Source organism: Tiliqua scincoides, chromosome 2 (genome assembly GCF_035046505.1).
Source record: "Tiliqua scincoides isolate rTilSci1 chromosome 2, rTilSci1.hap2, whole genome shotgun sequence".
Lineage (NCBI taxonomy): Eukaryota > Metazoa > Chordata > Lepidosauria > Squamata > Scincidae > Tiliqua > Tiliqua scincoides.
This window is the reverse complement of record NC_089822.1, coordinates 231,103,094-231,123,888: the sequence shown is the minus strand read 5'-3', so window position 1 is coordinate 231,123,888 and position 20,795 is coordinate 231,103,094. Positions and strand designations below refer to the sequence as shown.

Below are 20,795 nucleotides of genomic sequence, written 5' to 3'. Positions count from 1 at the left end.
GGATGTTCTCAGAGAGATCCGCGAAGAGTCCAGACAGATGAAAACACAGATCTCTAATCTAGATAAAAATTTGACTGAGAAACTAGACCAGTTATCATTTAAACTGAAGGAGATGGATGAGATGGCGAAGGAAACACGTAAAAAGGTCAATAGAAACCAGATAGAGATCAATAAGATGAAAGAACAAGCAAAAAAAGACCAGGTAAAGATTGAACAGCTCACTCAATGCGTGGAGGTTGCTGATCAGCGCAATTTAGTCCTGGAAAGAAGCATTATGTTACTGGAGCTTCAACAGGCAGGCTACATGCTCCGCGTTCAGAATTATCCAGAAGAAAAACAAGAAGATATCAGAGCAACAATGATTCATTGGTTGGGAGAACAAACGGAGTTTGAAACAGAACTTTTAGAAGGTGGATTACATGCAGTGTATAGACTTAGATCTGTATATGCAAAAGCTCACAATCTACCAAGAGAAATAATGTTGAAGTTTACACAGAAAAGGGTGAGAGATATGGTTCAACAAGCACTGATGGAGAAAACATTAATGGTTGGAGGAAATCCTGTGAGAATTTTAAGGGAAATACCATGGAGCATAAGACAAAAGAGATTACAATATAGGACTCTTACATCATTTTTGAGAAGAGAGAATGTTAGATATAGATGGTTACTCCCAGAAGGATTAGTCTTTACATATCAACTGAAAAGATATAGTATAACATCAAGAATGAAAATGAGAAACTTCTTGGAGACGGTGCAAAGAGATCAAGAGGAACAAGAACGACCAAAAGATGCAAGAAAGGATAACTATGATCGAGGAAAAATTAAAGCGTCTCTAGAGGATACAACATCCTTAGAGAAAGAATCAGAAGTAGGATTGGACCACAGCATAGAAGATGAAGAAGCAGAAGGGGAAGAAGAAGATGAAGAGGAAGAGGAGCAGGATGATGAATCTGAAAAGAAAGAAACCATTAAAATTAAACAACAAAGATGTCAACCAAGAAGAGAAGTGAAAATAAAAAGGAAAAATATAGAATGATAGCTGCAGATACCCAACTTGAGATTTTATCCATAAATATTAATGGATTAAACGCACCACGAAAGAGAAAAAGGATTTTTCATCAGTTAGAAAAAGAGCATAAAGATCTAATAGCAATTCAAGAAACACATATATTGAAAAAAGATTGGAAATTTTTACAAAATAAGAAGTTAGGTGAACTATTTTATACAGCAGAAACAAAAAGGAAGAAAAAAGGCTTAGCCTTATATGTTAAACCTTGGTTGAGTCCAAAATTGATTTATGCAGATGAAGATGCCAGAATATTGATAGTAGAAATCACATATGCTGAAAGGAAATTATTGGTGGTAAATATATATGCTCCTAATGACTCTCGTGAAAAATTTTTTGAAAAATTACATAGAAAATTGGCTACTCTAAATGAATTTGACTTGATCTTGTTAGGTGATTTTAACTCAACGTTTGACATAAACCTAGACAGATCAGTTAAAAGGAAAAAAAAAGGAGGTAATCTACCCAAATCTTTCTTACAAATGGCAGAAGAATTTAATTTGATTGATGCATGGAGAGTCCAAAATCCAGAGAAAAGGCAATATACTTATTTTTCGACACGACATAAAGTATGGTCAAGAATAGATATGTGTTGGATTACAGCAACAACAGAAGCATTTGAAGCAGAAATATTACCAAATACCTTCGCGGATCATAATCCAATTAGTTTAAAATTTAATAGATCTCGGAGGAAAGGGCTCTGGAGATTGAATGTTATTGATATGAAAGATAAAGATTTTGTGAACTTAGCTAAAGAAGAAATGAGCTGGTTCTTTAAAATAAATAATCATCCAGAAATGAAACCACAAATTATTTGGGATACAAGTAAAGCGTACTTTAGAGGAATTATGATGAAATTTTCAGTAAGGAAAAAAAGGAAGGAAATCCAACTTATCAAAGAACTAACCTTAAAATTAAAGAAGAAAGAGCGGGAGTTCCAAGAAAATCCATCTAGAGAGGAATTAGTTGCGAATATACAGAAACTTCAACATGAGATCAGAATCATACAAATGGAAGAAATGGAGAGAAAATTAAGATTAATTAAACAGAATTATTTTGAAAACGCTAATAAACCTGGAAGATGGCTGGCACACAGACTGAAAAAAGAACGACAGAGGAACTTTATAAATAGTTTGATAGATGAAAATGGAATTGAGAAATACAAATCCTCAGAAGTTAAACTTATTATTGAAAATTTTTTTCAACAATTATACAAGAAATATAATGTAGATCCGGACCTGCAAATGGATTATTTATTAAAAAACAATATGCTAAAATTGACATCAGAACAGAAACTAATTTTAGATCAAAAAATTTCCATGCAAGAACTATCAGAAGCAATCAAAAGACAGAAAAATCAGAAATCTCCCGGACCAGATGCCATTCCAGCAGAATATTATAAATTATTTGAAGAGACGATACAATTACCATTTAAGAATCTGGTTAATGATATATGGGAAACAGGAAATATTCCAGATTCATGGACAGAAGCTTTAATTACGTTAATACATAAACAAGGAACAGAAAAGAAAGAAATTAGAAATTATAGGCCAATTTCTCTTTTGAATACAGACTACAAGGTTTTTGCATCAATATTGGCTGGAAGATTAAAGAGAGTTCTGCTGCAAATAATACACCAAGATCAAACGGGCTTCTTGCCAAAACGACACTTAAAAGATAATGTGAGAGTTATTATTAATATAATAGAATATTTTGAGGCACACTCAGAGAAAAAATTAGGATTAATTTTTGTAGATGCGCATAAAGCATTTGATAGAGTAAATTGGAACTTTATGATTCAACAAATGTACCAGATGAACTTTGGGCCAAAGTTTATAAGGGTTATAGAGAAGATATATACCAAACAAACGGCAAGAATAAAGATAAATGGTGACATAACAAGAATGATAGAAATCCAGCAGGGAACAAGACAAGGATGCCCTCTATCTCCATTACTGTTTATTATAACTCTGGAAATATTAAACAATATAGTAAGAAGAGATGAAAGAATTGTGGGAGTGAAGGTCCAAAATGAAGAATTTAAAATTCAAGCTTATGCAGACGATCTCACTTTTATCTTGGAGAATCCAACCCAGTCTTTAAAATATTTGATAGAGAATCTGACAGAATACGGTAAAATGGCAGGATTGAGGATAAATTATGATAAAACGAAAATATTAGTGAAAAATATGAGAAAACAAGAGAAACAGCAACTACAGGAATTTGGTATTAATATCACAAAGAAAGTTAAATATTTGGGAATTACTGTATCAGATAAATGTAGTGAGTTGATGGAAAATAATTATCTAAAGTTAATGATGGAGATTAAGAAAGACATAAAAAGATGGAATGGATTAAATTTATCATTGTTGGGTAGAATAGCAACAGTTAAGTCAAATGTGCTGCCAAGAATATTATTCTTATTTCAGACAATCCCAATTTTATTAAAAAAGGTGTTCTTTCAAGATTTGAATAAAATGATGGCTAATTTCATTTGGCAAGGGAAAAAAGCTAGAATAAAGATGAAATTATTACAAGATGTGAAAGAACGAGCTGGTTTCGGAATGCCAAATTGGGAAATTTATTACTATGCAGCGGCATTAAATTGGATAAAGGATTGGGCAGAAGCCGAAAAATCTAGAGAGTTAAAATTAGAACTACACGATTTGCAGGTTGGTCCACATGCCTTTTTGATTTATGATAAAGTCAAATATCATAGTTACTTTAAACAACATCTGATAAGAAGAGCATTGTTGTTTGTCTGGGAACAAATCAGATATAAAGTTTACGAGAAGATTCCAAGATGGGTGAAACCGTTAGAAATTGATACTAGGCCAATGTGGTTCCGAGGTTCACAGAATAGGAGATATGATGAATTATTAGATGAGAAAGCAGTTATGTACTCAAAAGAGGTATTGTGGGAGAAAGGGATTGAACTGGATTGGTTGACGGAGTTACAGATTAAAACAAGATGGTTGAAAGATAAAAAAGAAGGAATCTACCCAGAGGAGACGGAATTTGATAAAATATTTTTATCAAATGAGCAAAATTATATCAGAAGGATGTATCAATATTTGTTGAGTATGGAAATGGTAGACGAATCGGTAAAAGAGGTAATGATTATATGGGCAAAAAATATTGGACATAATATAACAATGAATAATTGGGACCAGCTTTGGAAGAGAAATATGAAGATAATTAAGGCAGTAACAATGAAAGAAAACATATACAAAATGTTTTATAGATGGTACCTGTCTCCAGATAGATTAGCAAAAATGTATCCCGGCACATGCGATAAGTGTTGGAAATGCAAAGAGGTGAAAGGTTTTTTTTATCATATGTGGTGGCTTTGCCCTAAGGCCAAAAATTTTTGGCAAAAAATATATAGAACTATTCAAATTATTTTTAATTGTGAAATACATTTCCAACCAGAACTGTTTCTCTTGAGTATTTTTCCTGAAAGTTATAACAATGATCTTAAACATATTTTGTTGTATGCAATTACTGCAGCGAGATTGGTGTATGCTAGATTGTGGAAGAACCCTGATACTCCCACTGTAGAGATGTGGATTGAGAAATTATATGAGATGGTTGAAATAGATGTATTGACGGAAAGATTGGGAGATGGCGAAATAGAGAGAATACAGAAATTGTGGAAACCATTGTATGAGTGGTTAGATAAACAATAAGTTATTCAAGGATGATAGGTAGGGAAACATAAGAGTATCGGCTACAGTTCTGCGATTTCCTGGTGTTTTTTCCCTTGTGTATTACCCTGTACATATATGTTTGTGATTTTTCCTGTACCCATGTCTTAAAGTAAGTAATTAAAAAAAAAAAAAAAAAAAAAAAAAAAAAAAGTACTGGAGGTCATATCTTGAGGGCCATCATCCTGCCTGTTTAAATCCCCCTTACTGCCCTGTAAGAATGAGGGATGCCCCCTTCCAGTTTAAAAGAGTATGGGCAGGGGAGTGACACTAGCATGGGAGGGTAGTTTCACTTGAGTTCCATATCCCAATATGGAACTTTCCCAGTTTTTTTTTTTTTTGAAGTTCATAAATGATCATTTTTCCACTCATCTGTTTATAAAGAAGAAAGACAAATACACTTTTAAAAAGAGAAAAATATTTCTGGCAGATTAGGGATGTGTGACCCGTTACTTCTCATTAGTAGGCCTTCTAGTCAGCTAAGAACATACAAAGAGCCCTGCTGGATCAGGCCCAGGGCCTATTTCACAGCAGCCTACCAGATGCCTCAAGGAGCACACACAAGACCGCAAGATATTTGCATCTCGCTGCTACTCCCCTGCATCTGGCATTCCATTTACCCTTGTGGGCCCCAATGAAGACACCAGGCTGCATTTGGGTTTAACTTGGGTCACTTTACTGAAAACAAGTGACCAATTTTTAATGTATGAAACCTATTGAACACACCTCCCCTCTCGCCAGTCTGGGGTAGGCTTTTGCCTAGTATAAAAGCTCTTTTTGCTACAAACATGGAAGGTAAAATCCTCATACTTTAATAAAGGAAGAGCTCGGTAGGCTTCCCAGTTAAAACCTCCGTTTTGCATATATTGTAATTTGAGAGCTACAGGTTATTAAACTCTGATATATTTAAACTTGGGACGAGTAGAACTTGAGTTTCTCCTTACACTTTGTATAAGCAAGGCTCCTGCTCCCACCACCACCTGCACAAGAAACAAATTATGACATGTACCTGTTCTCAAGGCCTCCACGACAGCTATATTCCCATTCAGCCTCACTTGGTAGTCGTTTTCCTGCCCAAGTGCAAAAGGCGACAGCATCATTCCAAGATACATGAAGAACTGGATGATCCATTCTGAGAGACAAAAAAGAAAGCACAGCTCAATGCAAAACAAGGGTATCTTCATCAGTTCAGATTCTGACAGAGTTAGAACCTCTTATCAGATAATGGACTTGCCTCATACAATCAAGGAATGCATTAAGATTTTTATATATAAACACTCAGATAACCTGCTTTGCGCTAAAATTCTGACTAGAGTCTGAAATGAATAGAATATTAAAAGAAGCCCCCAAAATCCGTACGAGTAAAGAGGTAGCAGGACACCGCAGAAAAGTGTATAGGCAAAGTTGGATGAAAATAGAAAGGGAAGTAAAAAAAAGAGCAACTATCTTGTGGATTCCAAAAGGAAAGGGAATGAACAGAGAGACTACCAGAGAGCACAGGTATGCTATCCATAAAAGTTAATGGCAATACTTTAAAAGGGTATTCAGATTTCTGGAACCCTTTCCTATCACTTCTCTCATTTTGTGTGCATCACAACATCAAAAATGATACTCGTAGAACCTGTCTGGACTTGTGTATGCCACCTTCTCATGCAGCTCTCCCATCTTTGCCTCTTTGTCCGTCTCTCATCATCTCCTCTCATCCAATACATGCTCTGTTAGTGACAGAGATTCACCACCACAAGCACAATACAGAACATTAGACTGCAGCCTCATCATACCAGTTGTTCTATCTGGATCTCCATTAGCAATCTCAACTGGCAACAAGACAAACACTCAGCAACACCTCGTTTTTATTTGCATTTGAGTCCTCTGTAGATTTTAGAAATATTTCCCATATTACATTGCCTTTCCCATTCTAGAACACTGTTCTAGAATACTTCAGTTAACATACCCCAAAACCTGTATTAGGTCAGGATAATAAACTTCCACAATGCATTAAGGCTAAAGAGAGCAGATTTACAGAACTGATTTTGACCTCTTTTAAAAAATCCTCGAAGGGTAATGGGTGCCTATTTTTGGTGTCAGTTCATTCTCATTTCATCCCATTGGAGACCAAGTGACAAAATCATCTTGAGTCACAAGCATCAGATGATGTTACAGTGATGTGGTTCTTGTCTTAAAGGATTACACTTCAGCTCTTATCAGCCTGGAGGCAAAGAATCTGATTAAAATACTCTAATGATGGACTCAAGGCCACTTTGTATCTTACGGTTTTCTACAAAGTCAGTCAGTTATCTCTGGGTTAGAGCAAGGGAAAGAGTATATGTTGCAATGTGCCAGTTTGCACGCAGGTTTGGTAAGACATGTTGCAGAGCAGGGAGCAGGTCTGAATTTAGAGTCAATCCATCACAGTAAGCATTTTTGTTATTCCGGGCCATCATGCTTTTTAATTCCCTTTTCCTAATCTCTCTCTTTCTCAGTGTAATCAACTTGCAATGGCTACTTTCTTATACTTTAATAGTACTAATAAGATCAAATGTACAGTCTGGGCAGACTATCAGAGTGACTTCATAGAGAAAGATACTATGCTAGAAAAGTGAAGACTTGTACTCTAATCTTTCATTATTCACCAATGATACCATGTCACACCAATAGGCACTGATTATGCTTCAAAGTCCCATTGTCATCTCCCACTGAACACATGAAAGTGAGCACCACCAGACATAATCCAAATCCCCATTCACATATTCAATATATGCGTAGATGCAAGAAAGGCAGCCTTCAACTGAGGACAAACATGAATGGTTACAGATCATTCCGTTCTTCCAAGCTTCCATCTGGCTGAACACAATTGAAAACCAAATACTGAATGAACAAACCAATCCTGCGGGCCGCCACCACCAACAGAACTAGCATTCCGGTGGCAGGACATGCTGTCACAAAAGGTGCTCTGGGACTGCACAGAGCCATAAGCCTCCAGACCCCTGCCAGAAAGGCTGTGGAGGCCCCGCGCACACTGGTGGGTCAACAGAGACCTAACCAACAAAGGTGAGTTGGTGGGGGCAGGTGTAATGGGGCAGAAAGGGGGAGGGCTAGATGCAGCACCTGGTGCAGATGACTTGCACTCGATGATATCCCCTCCATTGCCAGTCAACACATCCCCTTGTCTTCTCAGGCTTGCACTAGCTGAAGAGCAGGTGCAGCTCTGAGGAGACCTACTGCCAGTCAATGGGCATACACAGGATAAGGGAAAATAATTTTCCCTTTTCCCTTCCCACCACAGAACGCAGTGCAGCCCATTTTGCAATAGCTACATGCTATGGCAGGGATAACCATAGCATTGGGCTGCAGGTAGAATGTTGGCACTTCCAAATGTGACCTACAGGCATGGTGAACAATCTGTCATAAGATTCTCATTTACTTTCCCATCTACTACCAACTTTTCAAGATGGCATCAAGATGATTATGACATCTGGCGTAGATGCCTTCAAAAGGCAATTGGACACATTTCTGGAGGAAAAGTCCATCAAGGTTACAAGCCATGATGTGTATGTGTAACCTCCTGATTTTAGAAATGGGCTATGTCAGAATGCCAGGTGCAAGGGAGGGCACGAGGATGCAGGTCTCTTGTGTCTTGCATGCTCCCTGGGGCATTTGGTGGGCCACTGTGAGATACAGGAAGCTGGATTAGATAGGCCTATGGCTTGATGCAGCAGGGCTGTTCTTATGTCCTTATGATTTCCTCATTAAATATTTTGTGATGCGGTACAAATACACAAGGAAAAAATTCATGCCTCCTGCATCAGTTATGAAAGATGTAAACATGCAACTAACACTGCTTTTCCCTTTGAAACACATGCCAGGTCCCTGTTTTTATTTTTTAAGGAAAAGCAACATTTCGAACAAGAGCACCTTGCAGAAGTGATGCAGCATACATTTCAGTATACATTTTAGTATACATTTCATGCTCGGTTATCTGCACCTTTGTACTAAGCCCCTACTGACAGAGGTGTTTGTTCAGTAAGATCCTATCTTACTCACCAGAAACAGAATGGACTGAGTAAAATAAACAAAACCGTTTTCAAACACCTCTACCTATGGTGATGCAGCCTTACAATAACCACATCTGCAAGCCAGTAACCATCGCAGGCTCACCTGCTTAAGATATCAGAATCAGGACCCTCAGGGTGCCTCCAGTTAGCACCTTTGACAGGCATCCACCAAGGAGCAGCTGCAACCTAAAAGCAGGCAAAGAAAAACTTAAAGTTCTTCTGAACAGACTACCCAGAGCCCACTCTAGAAGAAAGGTACAATGAATAGCAGCAAAACGAGGACTGTACCACATTTTCAATTTCAAATAGCCCTCAGTTGGCAACCAAACCCACTGGACAGAAGGTTTAGTACCAGCCAATCAAAAGCTTTCAGAATATGACACAGATGACTGAAGATAATATGAACAGTGGCATGGCAGACGTATTCAGTTATTTTTAAACCCACAGCATATCCTATTCTCTTGACAACCTCTGTGTTTCTCTTCCTCCATCTGTGAGGCTTCATCAGGAACAGTTTCTAGCATTTGAAGTCTTCTGACAGCAGTCCCAAGAACACTGTTTGTCACTTATCCTCTCAGCTTGTTCCAATTTTAAGCCCCGAGGATATTCACAAAACCTGTCCAAGATGTCTTACTAACCGTTTCCCACATGCCAGGTTGTTCTGCACTGCTCCAGTAGTCTAGATTTTAACATTCCACCTCAGTGCTGTAAAAGCTGCAATGTTTTGTCTAGGAAGGGGATTAGAATTTTAACCTCTTTACTACATTTTCTTAAAATAGCACATTTAGACCATCAACAGCTATCAGTCTGTGCAAGCAGTTCTTTAGGAATCTGGTTGGTTGTTTTTTGCCCTCAGATCAAAACCCAAAAATCAATTTTATTTTCCTTTTCTTTCCTGCTTATTAACTCACCAATCATCACCTGATGTAGTGTTGCAAGTGTCCAGATGGTGGAGACTACACAGTCATGAACTGCATCTTTTGGAATGATTTTCCGAGTATTTTATTACCATGGTGAACTGCAATGTTGCAATCAGATTCTCTATGTAAATTAGGTGTACTCCTAAAGGTAGGAAGGGCAGGGGAAAACTTGCAAAAAGTGGTGGAAGCATTTTATCTCTCAGTCGGCCACGCAATATGCAACAAATGAGTTATGTTCAGCTAGAATGAGTCACAAAGGTCTGCAGGCCTGATTTATATGTAACCTTGAGCTATTCTTTCTAATTAATGTATATGATGGAAAATGAAGATCTGGATTGCTATTACAGTTTAACACGACTGATACACAAGGCTAGAAACAAAATTTCATGGAGCTTCACCACTTTCTATCATTACCCTAAGGCAGGGGTCTCTAAACTTTTCAGCTGAAGGGCTGCATCAAAAATCTGGCATGGTGTTGAGGGCCGGGGGGAAAAATTAAATATAAAATTTAAATAAATACATTAGAGATGGAACTTGGAACTGAAATGAATGAATGAATGAATGGGCTCAAATGTCCAGGATTTCTTCAAGCACCAACACAGCCCAAGAAATAAGGCACACACTTAAATGGATCCCCATTTCCCCATCCCACAAGCACAACTCTGGTTGTGTTTGGTCAACTGGGCCAGAGGCTCTCAGGGGGATCAGAGGCTGGCTGCGGGCCAGATAGAGGCACTTTGCAGGCCACATCTGGCCCCCGGGTCGAGGTTTGGAGACCCCTGCCCCAAGGCAGTGGTTCTCACACATTTAGCACCGGGACCCACTTTTTAGAATAAGAATTTGTCAGGACCCACCAGAAGTGATGTCATGACCGGAAGTGACATCATCAAGCAGTAACATTTTTAACAATCCTAGGCTGCAATCCTACTTACACTTACCCAGGAGTAAATCCCATTGACTATCATTGTTAAAGGAATATATATAGTAGCTTGTTAAAAGTACAGGACTGTAACATTTCTCCAAAAGGAGTCACATAGCATGGTAGCATCAAGTCTAATAATCCAATATACTCTGTCCTGTCATAAAGAGAAAAACACCTGGATCCCCAAGCGGTTTCCCTGTACGATTCACAGCAAACAATGGTACTGGCTTCAGAGACATAATGCCACAAGCTCTAGATTAAAGCTTCTAAGTGCCTATTAAGTCAATTATTCACCAACATTCTCCAAAATATGTTTCAGGCTGCTCATTCCAAATATGTCAGCTGCCTCCAACTTACACCCTTCCCCAAAAATTCTCAGAATGTCGTAAAGCTTTTAATTATTACAAATCTAATTAGCACAGAGGCTAATTAGGTAAAAGATATAAGAGTTCTACATCATTTAATACCACAATCCTGCTCTTACCACTAAGGAGCTTAATTGCTTTCATAATGCATGGCATTCTCATGCTTTGGATCAAAGGCAGTGTGTTCTGCATCAGAAGTAGCTCAATGCTGTAAAGGGGCAGAGGTGGAAGCACAGATCTAAGACGATGAGAGCACTGATGGAAAAAGAATGAGTTCACTTAGATGAGGTTCTGAGAATAGCCAACATGTCAATAAATCCACACTCTTCCTTCAAAGACAATACAGCTTAAGCCTTCCCAAAAGAAATCCTTATTTAGCTAGGACCCAGATGATGTGCATGAACACAGGAAGTACGACCCACTCACACATGCTGCATTTGTCCAAATCATTAAACATCCAAAGCTGTTCCGACACCTCTTCAGATTCCTTTTCTACCATAGTAATAAAAAACACCCTGCCCTTGTGGGCTCAGAGGAACATAAGAAGTTGGCTTACCAAGTCAGACTATTGATCAATCTCTGTGCTTCCCAAACTGTGGGTCAGGACCCACAAGTGGGTTGTGAGTCGATTATGGGTGGATTGAGAAAAGTTTCTGAATTATTAAAAAAAACAAAAAACTGTGCAAGCATCCTTGCCCAGTTTGTAGAAGAAATCTGGAGGGAAAGACTGCTCTCATGGTTGAAATGCTAACTTGTGGTATAAAGTAATCTTCATATCTCTCCCCCCCCCCCAAGTTAAAATGTCAAAGTTTTTTAGATTGCGAGCCCATTTGGGACAGGGAGCCATTTAGTTATTTGATTTTTCTCTGTAAACCGCTTTGTGAACTTTTAGTTGAAAAGCAGTATATAAATACTGTTAATAAATACTGTTAATATTTTCTGATTATCTACTAACTGGCATGCCATACATTATGCATGAACCCAAATTCAACCTTTTGTGTGGCCTGGAAGCCTACATCTCCTGTTCAGCCTTCTGGCTACCCTAGAATGTAAAAAGGTTTAGGGGAAACAGTACTTGAACTCAGTTTCTGTGGAGAGTCTAGCAAATGTCTACACATATTCTATATGTAAGGTATCTAGCAGCCTTGGGAGCACAGAACCCTGTCTATTTATTATTAATAAAAATTATTTCTTTCTATATATTTTTGTCTAGTAAAGTTATGTGGGCGTTGATTGCCATTTTTAAAAAATAGGTCCCAGTGCTAAAAATTTTGGGAAGCACTGATCTATATAGACTAGATTAATACTTACTCTGAAGATCAGCAGCTTGCCAGTGTCTCAGGAAGATCATCTTTTCCATCCTGGCCAACTAGGATCTTTTTTAACTATTTGGACTGTCTCCTCTCCATGAATTCCATTCAACATCGCTACTCTAGATGCCTTGATACTCTAGTCCTACATGAGACGCCCCTGCCAGTTGAACTTTACAGGTGTCCATTAGGAGCAGGGCTTTCGCAGCAGCAGTACCAACTCTGTAGAATGTATCTCACCTCAGGAGGCCCGGCCAGCACCAACACTGAATGTCTTCAGATGTCAAGAAAAAAACCTGGATCTTGAAAGACACTTTTGGGATCAGTAGGCTGTGTTTCTTGTTGTTCTTAAAATGGAATTTATTTCCCCTGTTACTTCCCTGTTGCCTTTGCTATTGCCGGAATCAAATGCAATTATTCAGTGGAGACACAAAGGCATTCCATGCATGTCCAGATGCAGTTATCTTATTTCTTCATATATCCCAGGGCTGAGATCTGGTACCACGGAACATATTCTGCCATTCAGTTCTGGTTCAGTTTAAAAAAATTCCATCTGCATTGGTTCTTGGCATATTCACTGCAACTGAGTCCCGTTTCATTAAAGGGGACAGAATCAAGATCAAGAAGGAAAATGCTGGCATGGCGACAGACACAAAAATAGGGTGCAAGGCATTTCACAGGTGGAAACATTAAATTGCAGCACTGTTTCACATTCCTTTCCATGTGATCAACTCACAGAAACCCTTGCATGATATTACTGAAAAATGCTTGCATGGTAAACTGTGTTCAAGGCATTTGTCTCACTAAATCATGAGGTCTCTGCCAAGCTCCCAATAAAACTGTAGTATTCTTATTGTCCCTGGCTCTTGAATCAAAAGAACCTTGCATTTTCATAAGATTTGTTTTCTACAGTTACATAATACCCTAAGTTGGCTACAGTATCCTAAAGCTTGTGAAGTAAAAGCCAGAAAGAGCCACATGGTCTTGGGGGGCTGGGGCGGGATCCAAGGTTGTGTTAGACTGTAAAAGTTTTACAGTAAGTACATGCTAAGATAGGAATTACTGGTAGATTGTTGCTTTTGCAATATGACACTAGATTTGAGAAACAGCCAGCCCAGTCATCTTGACATCTTATGGCATCAGTACATTCTCATTTATAAAAAGGATTCTGGTTTGCTTTTTCCAGTTACATGAATGAGAAACCCAAAATGTTTAAACATAAGAAGATGAAAGCCCCTAAACATGATGGAATCAGCATTCTCTAGTGGTTGCAGCACTCGTTTTGGAGCCCAGAGCTGCTCACACATCACATTTCATGCATCTTTAATTTACATGTGGAAAGCATGTTTTGCCAACACTGCTGTCATAGAAATACACTAGCTCGGTTACAGCACCTGGCTTTTTGTACAGCAGAGCATACTCAAATTTGCTGCCAATGAAATTTTTGCAACAATACTGAGACCCCCCCCCCCCAAACAATCTAACAATACAACCACAGGTTACTTGAGGAGAGCTCATTCTCTTACGTCACTCTCTTCATATGTAAAATGAGATGAACAGTAATAAATGCACAGAGTTCTTGGGGAAATGTCCAAACCCCTGTTACAATCTGAGAAACTTCTACATTTTAAAATTGCTCTATCAATTATTTAACATCTGTATTTAATTAAATGAGCATTAATGTTCATACTTCCCTCCCCCACAGAGCTTGATAACTGCTGGTTCAAACTTTCCTTCTGCAAGCAGATTGGTTTATAATTGGTTTGTATGAAGTTTACAAAACTTCATACCTTTATTAATGGATATTAGGCAGAAAACGAGAGCTACTAAAAGAACATTGCTATGCTGCTATATTAAATATGTACTAGAACAGCATCGAGAAACATTTGTTTGGAAATCAACTATTTCCTCAATTGTTTACAAAATCATGGAAATATTTCAATTCCCTTAAGCAGGCACAATAATGGAAATTGCTCCAGATTCAAAGCTGAAATATCTATTTAAAGACAGTTGTTTGGCTTTCCTTACTGTCTTTACTCACCGTAACATCAATTTAAAACACACCAACTAATGTTTGATAATCTAAAAAGGGTTATTAAAGAGTTACTTGGACAGAGCTCTTTTCCCATATACACCTATCCCCACAGTGATAAGGAGGCCAGCGTGCACAGGATTGCACAGGACTTCTGGTGGAGAAACATGTAAATGCTGCATAAACTGAGACCACTCTTAAAAATGGATATTGAACCTATTTATATTGAATTGTTTATCAAGTTCATATCCTATCCTAAATTAATGCAGGATTTGACATGTAATTCAATTGTTGCCTGGTAGTTTTTATTTGTAGTGCATGCATGAGATGTGTGTGTGAACATATGTACAGAGTGCGGGGTGCATCCTACGAAGGTACAACCCAGGCCAGTAATGTGGCACTGATTCCAGAATTATGGAAAGAGCCCTCAAATCCTTAGTTACTTATCAGAGCAATCCCCCCCTCTTCCTATAGAGCTTTCAATGGTGTAACTGCGTCTTGCTGGCACAGCAAATTAAATTTTGTGACAAAGAGCCACCTCCCAGGAACTTCCTGACCCAGGGAAAAAAGTTGTGTGGAAGCCTACTGCCAATCTCACTGTGTGTGGATGGAGGAGTAATGCCTGAATGGCTACAATCATATCTACAGGTTGATCCTTGGCAGCTGTGGGAGTACCTTTCCATATACGATTGATCTTCAGCATCCATGGTGAGTCAAATCCAAGGGGTCTGAATCTGCAGATAAAAAGGATCCACTGTACACACTTTCCTGGGAATAAGCCCTATTGAACACAATGGGACTTACTACTGAGTAGATATGCATAGGATTGTATTGCCAAGCTTTTGACAGACTCAGAGTTCATTAACTCATACTGAAAATAAAGCCAATAACTAGAATTTTCTAACACTGGATGTGCCTATCTGTAGGTATAGAACAAAACCATTATGACACCTCATTTTGCCACCTTTGAGATCGAGAAAGTAGACTAAACACCTTTCTTCTTAGGGAGTCCTGGGGGGGACGACTCCCAAGCTGTATCTGGGGCAAAATGCCACTGCCAGTCTCCTGACAGGAGTGGGACATAGAAGGTCCACAAGGCCAGTATTCCCATAGGAGCACTAGCAGCCTGGGAGTTTCAAGACACAAGTTAAGGTACTGATAATTGCCCATAAAGGTCTCCTTTGCAGTATTGAAAAGGACTAGGGTGTGACCTTTAAAAGTTGAAAAAAAATGGCAAGTTAAAAGTGAAAGAAAATGAAGAACGGACCCTAAAATAGTAGATAAATTACACTGTGGTGCGGTGAGGGGAAAGGAGTAACTTAAACTGCCATTTAGCACTTTCTATAGGGAGAAATGAGCTTCATTTGCACAGAGGAAAAGCATTCTGCCTGAAAATTAAACATAAGCTTTTTAAAGATACACAAAGGGCCCACACCTAATAGGCCACAGCGCCATCAGAACTGTAGCCATTTTGGGGATGCAAAACACAATGCAATATTGCGCACAACTGAACCACAGCCAGAAACAGTGAGTGTCAGCTGCCATGCAATAGTGGTCCACGAACATGTCCTCACATCAATAAGTTGGCACGGGGGGGGGGGGGAAGAATGGTGTGCAGAGGGAGAAGGATGAGGCAGGGATCAGGGCCAGGACCTAATGGGGCTGTGCCAAGGGCAGTATGGAAGCTGTTATCAGCAACAGTGCCAATATCCTACCCTCCTTCGATCCAACCTTGATCCATCTCCCTGGATCAACTCACAGTTGTGCCAGATGGCTTGGGTCCAAGGAGGCCTATTGAGGCAGCAGGGGCTTACTCCAAGGTAAGGGAACAAATGTTCCTTGAGGAGTCCTCTGGGACTGGCCCACCCCCCACAAGTATAGCACATGCTCTATAGGTGTGACTGTATAGGTGGGGTGGGGGGTTAGTTAGGGTTGGGCCTAAAATAGTACATATATGAAAGAATGAGGCAGATGTTAGTAGTGCAATGGTGCAAGTAGCCAACAGGCACCAGTGCCACCTACACAGACTCTTATACTTTATTTATTTATATAGGTATTTATATACCGCCTTTCTTTGGTCATCAGATTTCTCCTCAGACTTTAATCCAAGGCAGTTTACATAGGCAGGCTGTTCTAAACCCCTGTAGGGATTTTTACAATTTTTACAGTTCTAGTCTTTCATAGAACTCCTCATTCCAGCTGGATTCCTTCCCGGTCTGGCCTCTCTCTGGCCCTTCGCTGCCCACGCTCCACTTGACGGCAACTCCTCTCTGCCACCGAGGGTCAGCTCATCAGTATATCAGCGTGTCGTCAGTTCTTGGGTACTTCCGGTTGTTTTGAACTGGCAGCCTCAGCTCTTCAGGCATACAAGGCGGCAGCTCTACCAACTGAGCCAGACCTGCTGCCCTGAAGGTCTTCATTTTCTACAGTGCCCTGCCACTCTTCTTTCCTCTCCTCAAGACACCCTATCATAAAAAAAAATGCTAATTGCCTGCAGTAAAACATCTTATCAAGTACCTGCCTTGTCTTTTTCATTGCTGACCTCAGCTCCATCTCTGACCCCAAAACAGATAGGATTGACCGACACATCTTTCTGTGCACCTACAGAGCTTCCCTGCCACTGTGGACAGCGACTCACGTGGCAGCAATCTGATTTGCAGTGTTATTCTTTTGGCAGACAGAATGGATGCAGGCTCTGTAATTACTACTGTCCACCCCAGGACCCGCTGATATCTTTGACAGCAACATACTAGTATTTCAGGTCCAGGGTAATCTTTCACTCACACACAGTAAACACCGGTGTCTTTCAAGGCTGCCATTCCATCTGTCTCACAGCAGGTTCCCTGCCCAAAACAGTGCATTCTATAGGACTTGATATTAGAAAAGGACCATGTAGAGGCAAAGATACACATTTTGTCCAGGGGGAAGTAAGCAACTTTAAGGCGATGCGCACCTGCAGTGCTCACCTGAGTGGCATTTTTTTCCAGCAAAGTTTTTTCCATTCCCTAAGCACGTCGAACACTGTATTGTAGTGACCTACTTCTGTTCTACTTTCTACCTCCATAGCAACTGCACTACGTTGAAGCTGAAAAAACAGCTGCTGCCAACTTTGCAGACATATCACAAAGCAAAAACCACCAAAAGGGAATAAAAGGACCTCTGGGAGTTATTGGGTATATGTCAAGATTTTGTTATGTTTACCTGTGTGGAACAGACATTTTCTACAGAAGATTAGTATACCTGTTGCATTGTGCAGAGGTCCAAGAGGGCCAGTCACAAATACATTCTTAGGACCTAGCAAAACAAGACACAGAATCTTAAGCAAGCATTCTAATCCTCCAGAAATCTCCTTATTAACTCATTGCTGATGTAATAAAGCATGCACAAAATTGCCTAGAGTAAAACTGTACTGTAGTATAATTATGAGAGGGCCATGTTGTTGGTCCAAGGAGATTGTCCCACCCAATTCTAAGACCCTTATCTAATAATATGAGGGCAGCACAGGAGCATGACTTCTCATGCCACTAAGGGAACAATCCTACCCAACTTTCCAGCACTGATACAGCCACAATGCAGCCCCGAAGTAAGAGAACAAATGTTCCCTTACTTTGAGAAGGCTCCCACCTCCCCCACTGCAAAATACAGAGCTTCCCCCCCCCCCACTGCAAGATACAGAGCATGCCTCATTGGCACAACTGCATCAGCACTTGAAAGTTGGATAGGATTGGGCCCTAAGAATGTGATCGACCCTGTGGATTCCTCCAGATACCAGAAACCAGAGCTAATGTGGAATGGGAAGGGCCACAGTGTAAACTTTTCACTTGGGGTAGGGCTTTTTATATTAGCCCAAGACACGCCTGACATTTTCTCTTGGTATGCTCAATTTCCACTGCAAAATGTAGCAACACTGCCCAAAAAAATGTTATCACCATGCAACAATGGACACGCTTTAATGCAGAAGGGATCGATGACTTGGGGAACTGTTAGCACCATCTGCAACAGAAGCCACAAAATATGGCTCATAATTATTCTAAAGAATATGTGACCAAGAAATACTGAGCCAGTAATATTAGGCATAACAGTCACCACGTACTGTCCTCCAATCAGCAGTATGCTCAGATTCAGCTTCCATGTAGCGACATCCGTACTGGTGACCTGATTTCAGCAATTTGATCTAAATTATAGCCAGAGATATTTCCAGCTATTGCACACTGATCTGTTTTATTACCTAAAAAGAGTTTGATTCAAATAATAAATTGGTTGAGAAAGACTTGTAGAAAACTGGTTTATTTGGTTCTCCTTTGTGATATAAATCTTTATTCAAATCAGTGTCCAGAAAAAACTACTGAGATAAAAATAAGCAACAGAATTGTTTTACAAGCTCATATCTTACAGTCTGGATTAAACAAAAACATTCAACTCTCTAGCTCTCACTACAATCGTACTCAGAGTAGAATGGTCGCTTTAGGGTATATAAAAATCACTTCTTATTGATCTGCTTAAATACACTTTTAGCTTAGACAATCTGGGTGGTCAATGCACATTTGCTTTATATATAGAGCAGATTTCTAGGATGGTTTATCTGTGAGCGAGATTCAGAAGATTCACTAAAATCAACTCAAACTAGCCTCCCTTTGATGCTTGTTTCTCAACATTGTGCTGTTCTGCGCCAGAATCTGGTGTGCCACCAACTGCTCAGTGCCAAACAAAATTAATCTTACATGGTTTTTGGATGCAGTTTGCTAGCAATTGGACCAAGTTCCCTCAGTAAAATCCAACGCCAAGTTGAATCACTTTTTCCAATGCCTGTGCAAATCCAACTTTTCAGTTTGATTGACCCTTGTAGTTTCCTTAGGTTGCTTCTATGGCTCTGCCTGTCACTCTCAATCCTATATATTCAGCAGCACTTGCCAGCTTCACATAACTTATACCAAAGAGATAAAGGAAGAGAGAGAAAGAAACACCCCTCTAAATTACAGCTGGAATTTTGTCATTTGGGAAATTGGCAACAATTCATTGGACTTGTTTTAAAATTTAAGACTTCTTTCTAAACCAAGCAACTATTATTCCTCCAGATGTTGCTTTTGTACTCTCCATTACAGCCTACACATCTGACAGATAGGAAACACTTTTGGCTAAACCCTTAAATATCAGGTTAAAGAAATAAAAGCCTCAAGAAATGCAAGTCCCTGCATTGCTAGGCTACTTGCCAAAGTAATCAGAATATCATTTTTCCATGCCTACCCAGAAGATGTTCTGCATGCCAGGATGTCCTAATAATACATATTGAAAAACAAGGCAAAGGACAGTCCTCTAAAAGTTACTCTAACCAAATAGGGAAAATCTCTGGAAGGGAACAGCAGAGCTCATCACTTTGGGCTGCAGGCCAGTTCCAGTTTGCCTCCTCAGTCAGCATCAGGGACAAGGCTTCCAAGTTAGGCCAAAGACCTTGACACATTGATTAGGTTACAGAGGCTTACAGAAACGTGCCTCGTGGTAGAAGAAACAGAAGTAAAGACAGTTATGCAAATATAAAAACTGCATGTGACTTGCATAACATTCAATGAAAATGCCGTACACTCAGAATCTCTAATCTCAGTGCAACATTTTGCATTTAACATGTACCTGTGTTTTCTGGAATGCAAATGAACCCTTTTCAGGTTACGTTTAGAGCAGTGGTTCTCAAACTGTGTGTGCAGGACCCACCAGTGCGTTGTGACCCACTTTTTGGTGGTTCACAAAACTGACAGGGCAGATTAGGCTCTGTGCATCAAGTAACAAGCTGCTATGGGGGAGCAGAACTGCCCAATCACCATTATAACCACACTCCTTGGCATTTATAAATCAGACAGTAGCCTCTAGGACCTCTAAAAAGTTTGACAACCACTGGATTAGAGCAGGGGACTCCAAACCTTTTGGCCAGAGGGCCAAACATCAAATATCTGGCACAGTGTTGAGGGCCGGAAAAAAATTTAAACATAAAATTTATTTAAATAAATTAGAGAGGGAACTTAGTTGAGTGAATAAATGAATGAATGGGCTCATTCATTCAACCTCTTCTGGCCCTTGAACACTCTCCAGATGCAACCAGAGCATAGTTCCAGTCATGTTTGTCCAAGTGGGCCAGAGGCTTTCAGGGGACAAGAAGCTGGCCGCAGGCAAGATAGAGGCTTGCCGCGGGCCGCATCTGGCCCCTGGGCCGGGGTATGGAGACCCCTGAATTAGAGTATTTCAACTACCATACCAAGCATCACAGTTCCTCCAAGGGAAAAGAGATACAATTCCACCCTGACCCGTCCAAGACTGCTTCATTAACATAGTCCAACAGCAGAATACCAGCCCACCACCTGCATTCATCCTCAATTTGGGTTCAGAGAAGCAATCCTTTGGAAAGCTTAAACTTCCTGCCCCAACAGAT

At 39.7% G+C, this 20,795-nt stretch overlaps 1 protein-coding gene across 1 annotated transcript in view; it reads right to left on the bottom strand.

Moving 5' to 3' along the window:
* SUMF1 (sulfatase modifying factor 1) overlaps nucleotides 1–20,795 on the bottom strand; it is an 83,052-nt gene that overhangs the window by 34,871 nt on the left and 27,386 nt on the right. Inside the window, exons 4-5 of the mRNA XM_066614923.1 lie at nucleotides 8,932–9,014; nucleotides 5,783–5,905 (exon numbers count right to left, since the gene is read on the bottom strand). Of these exons, the coding sequence (XP_066471020.1) occupies nucleotides 5,783–5,905; nucleotides 8,932–9,014 (206 nt within the window). The remainder of the gene's footprint in view (nucleotides 1–5,782; nucleotides 5,906–8,931; nucleotides 9,015–20,795) is intronic.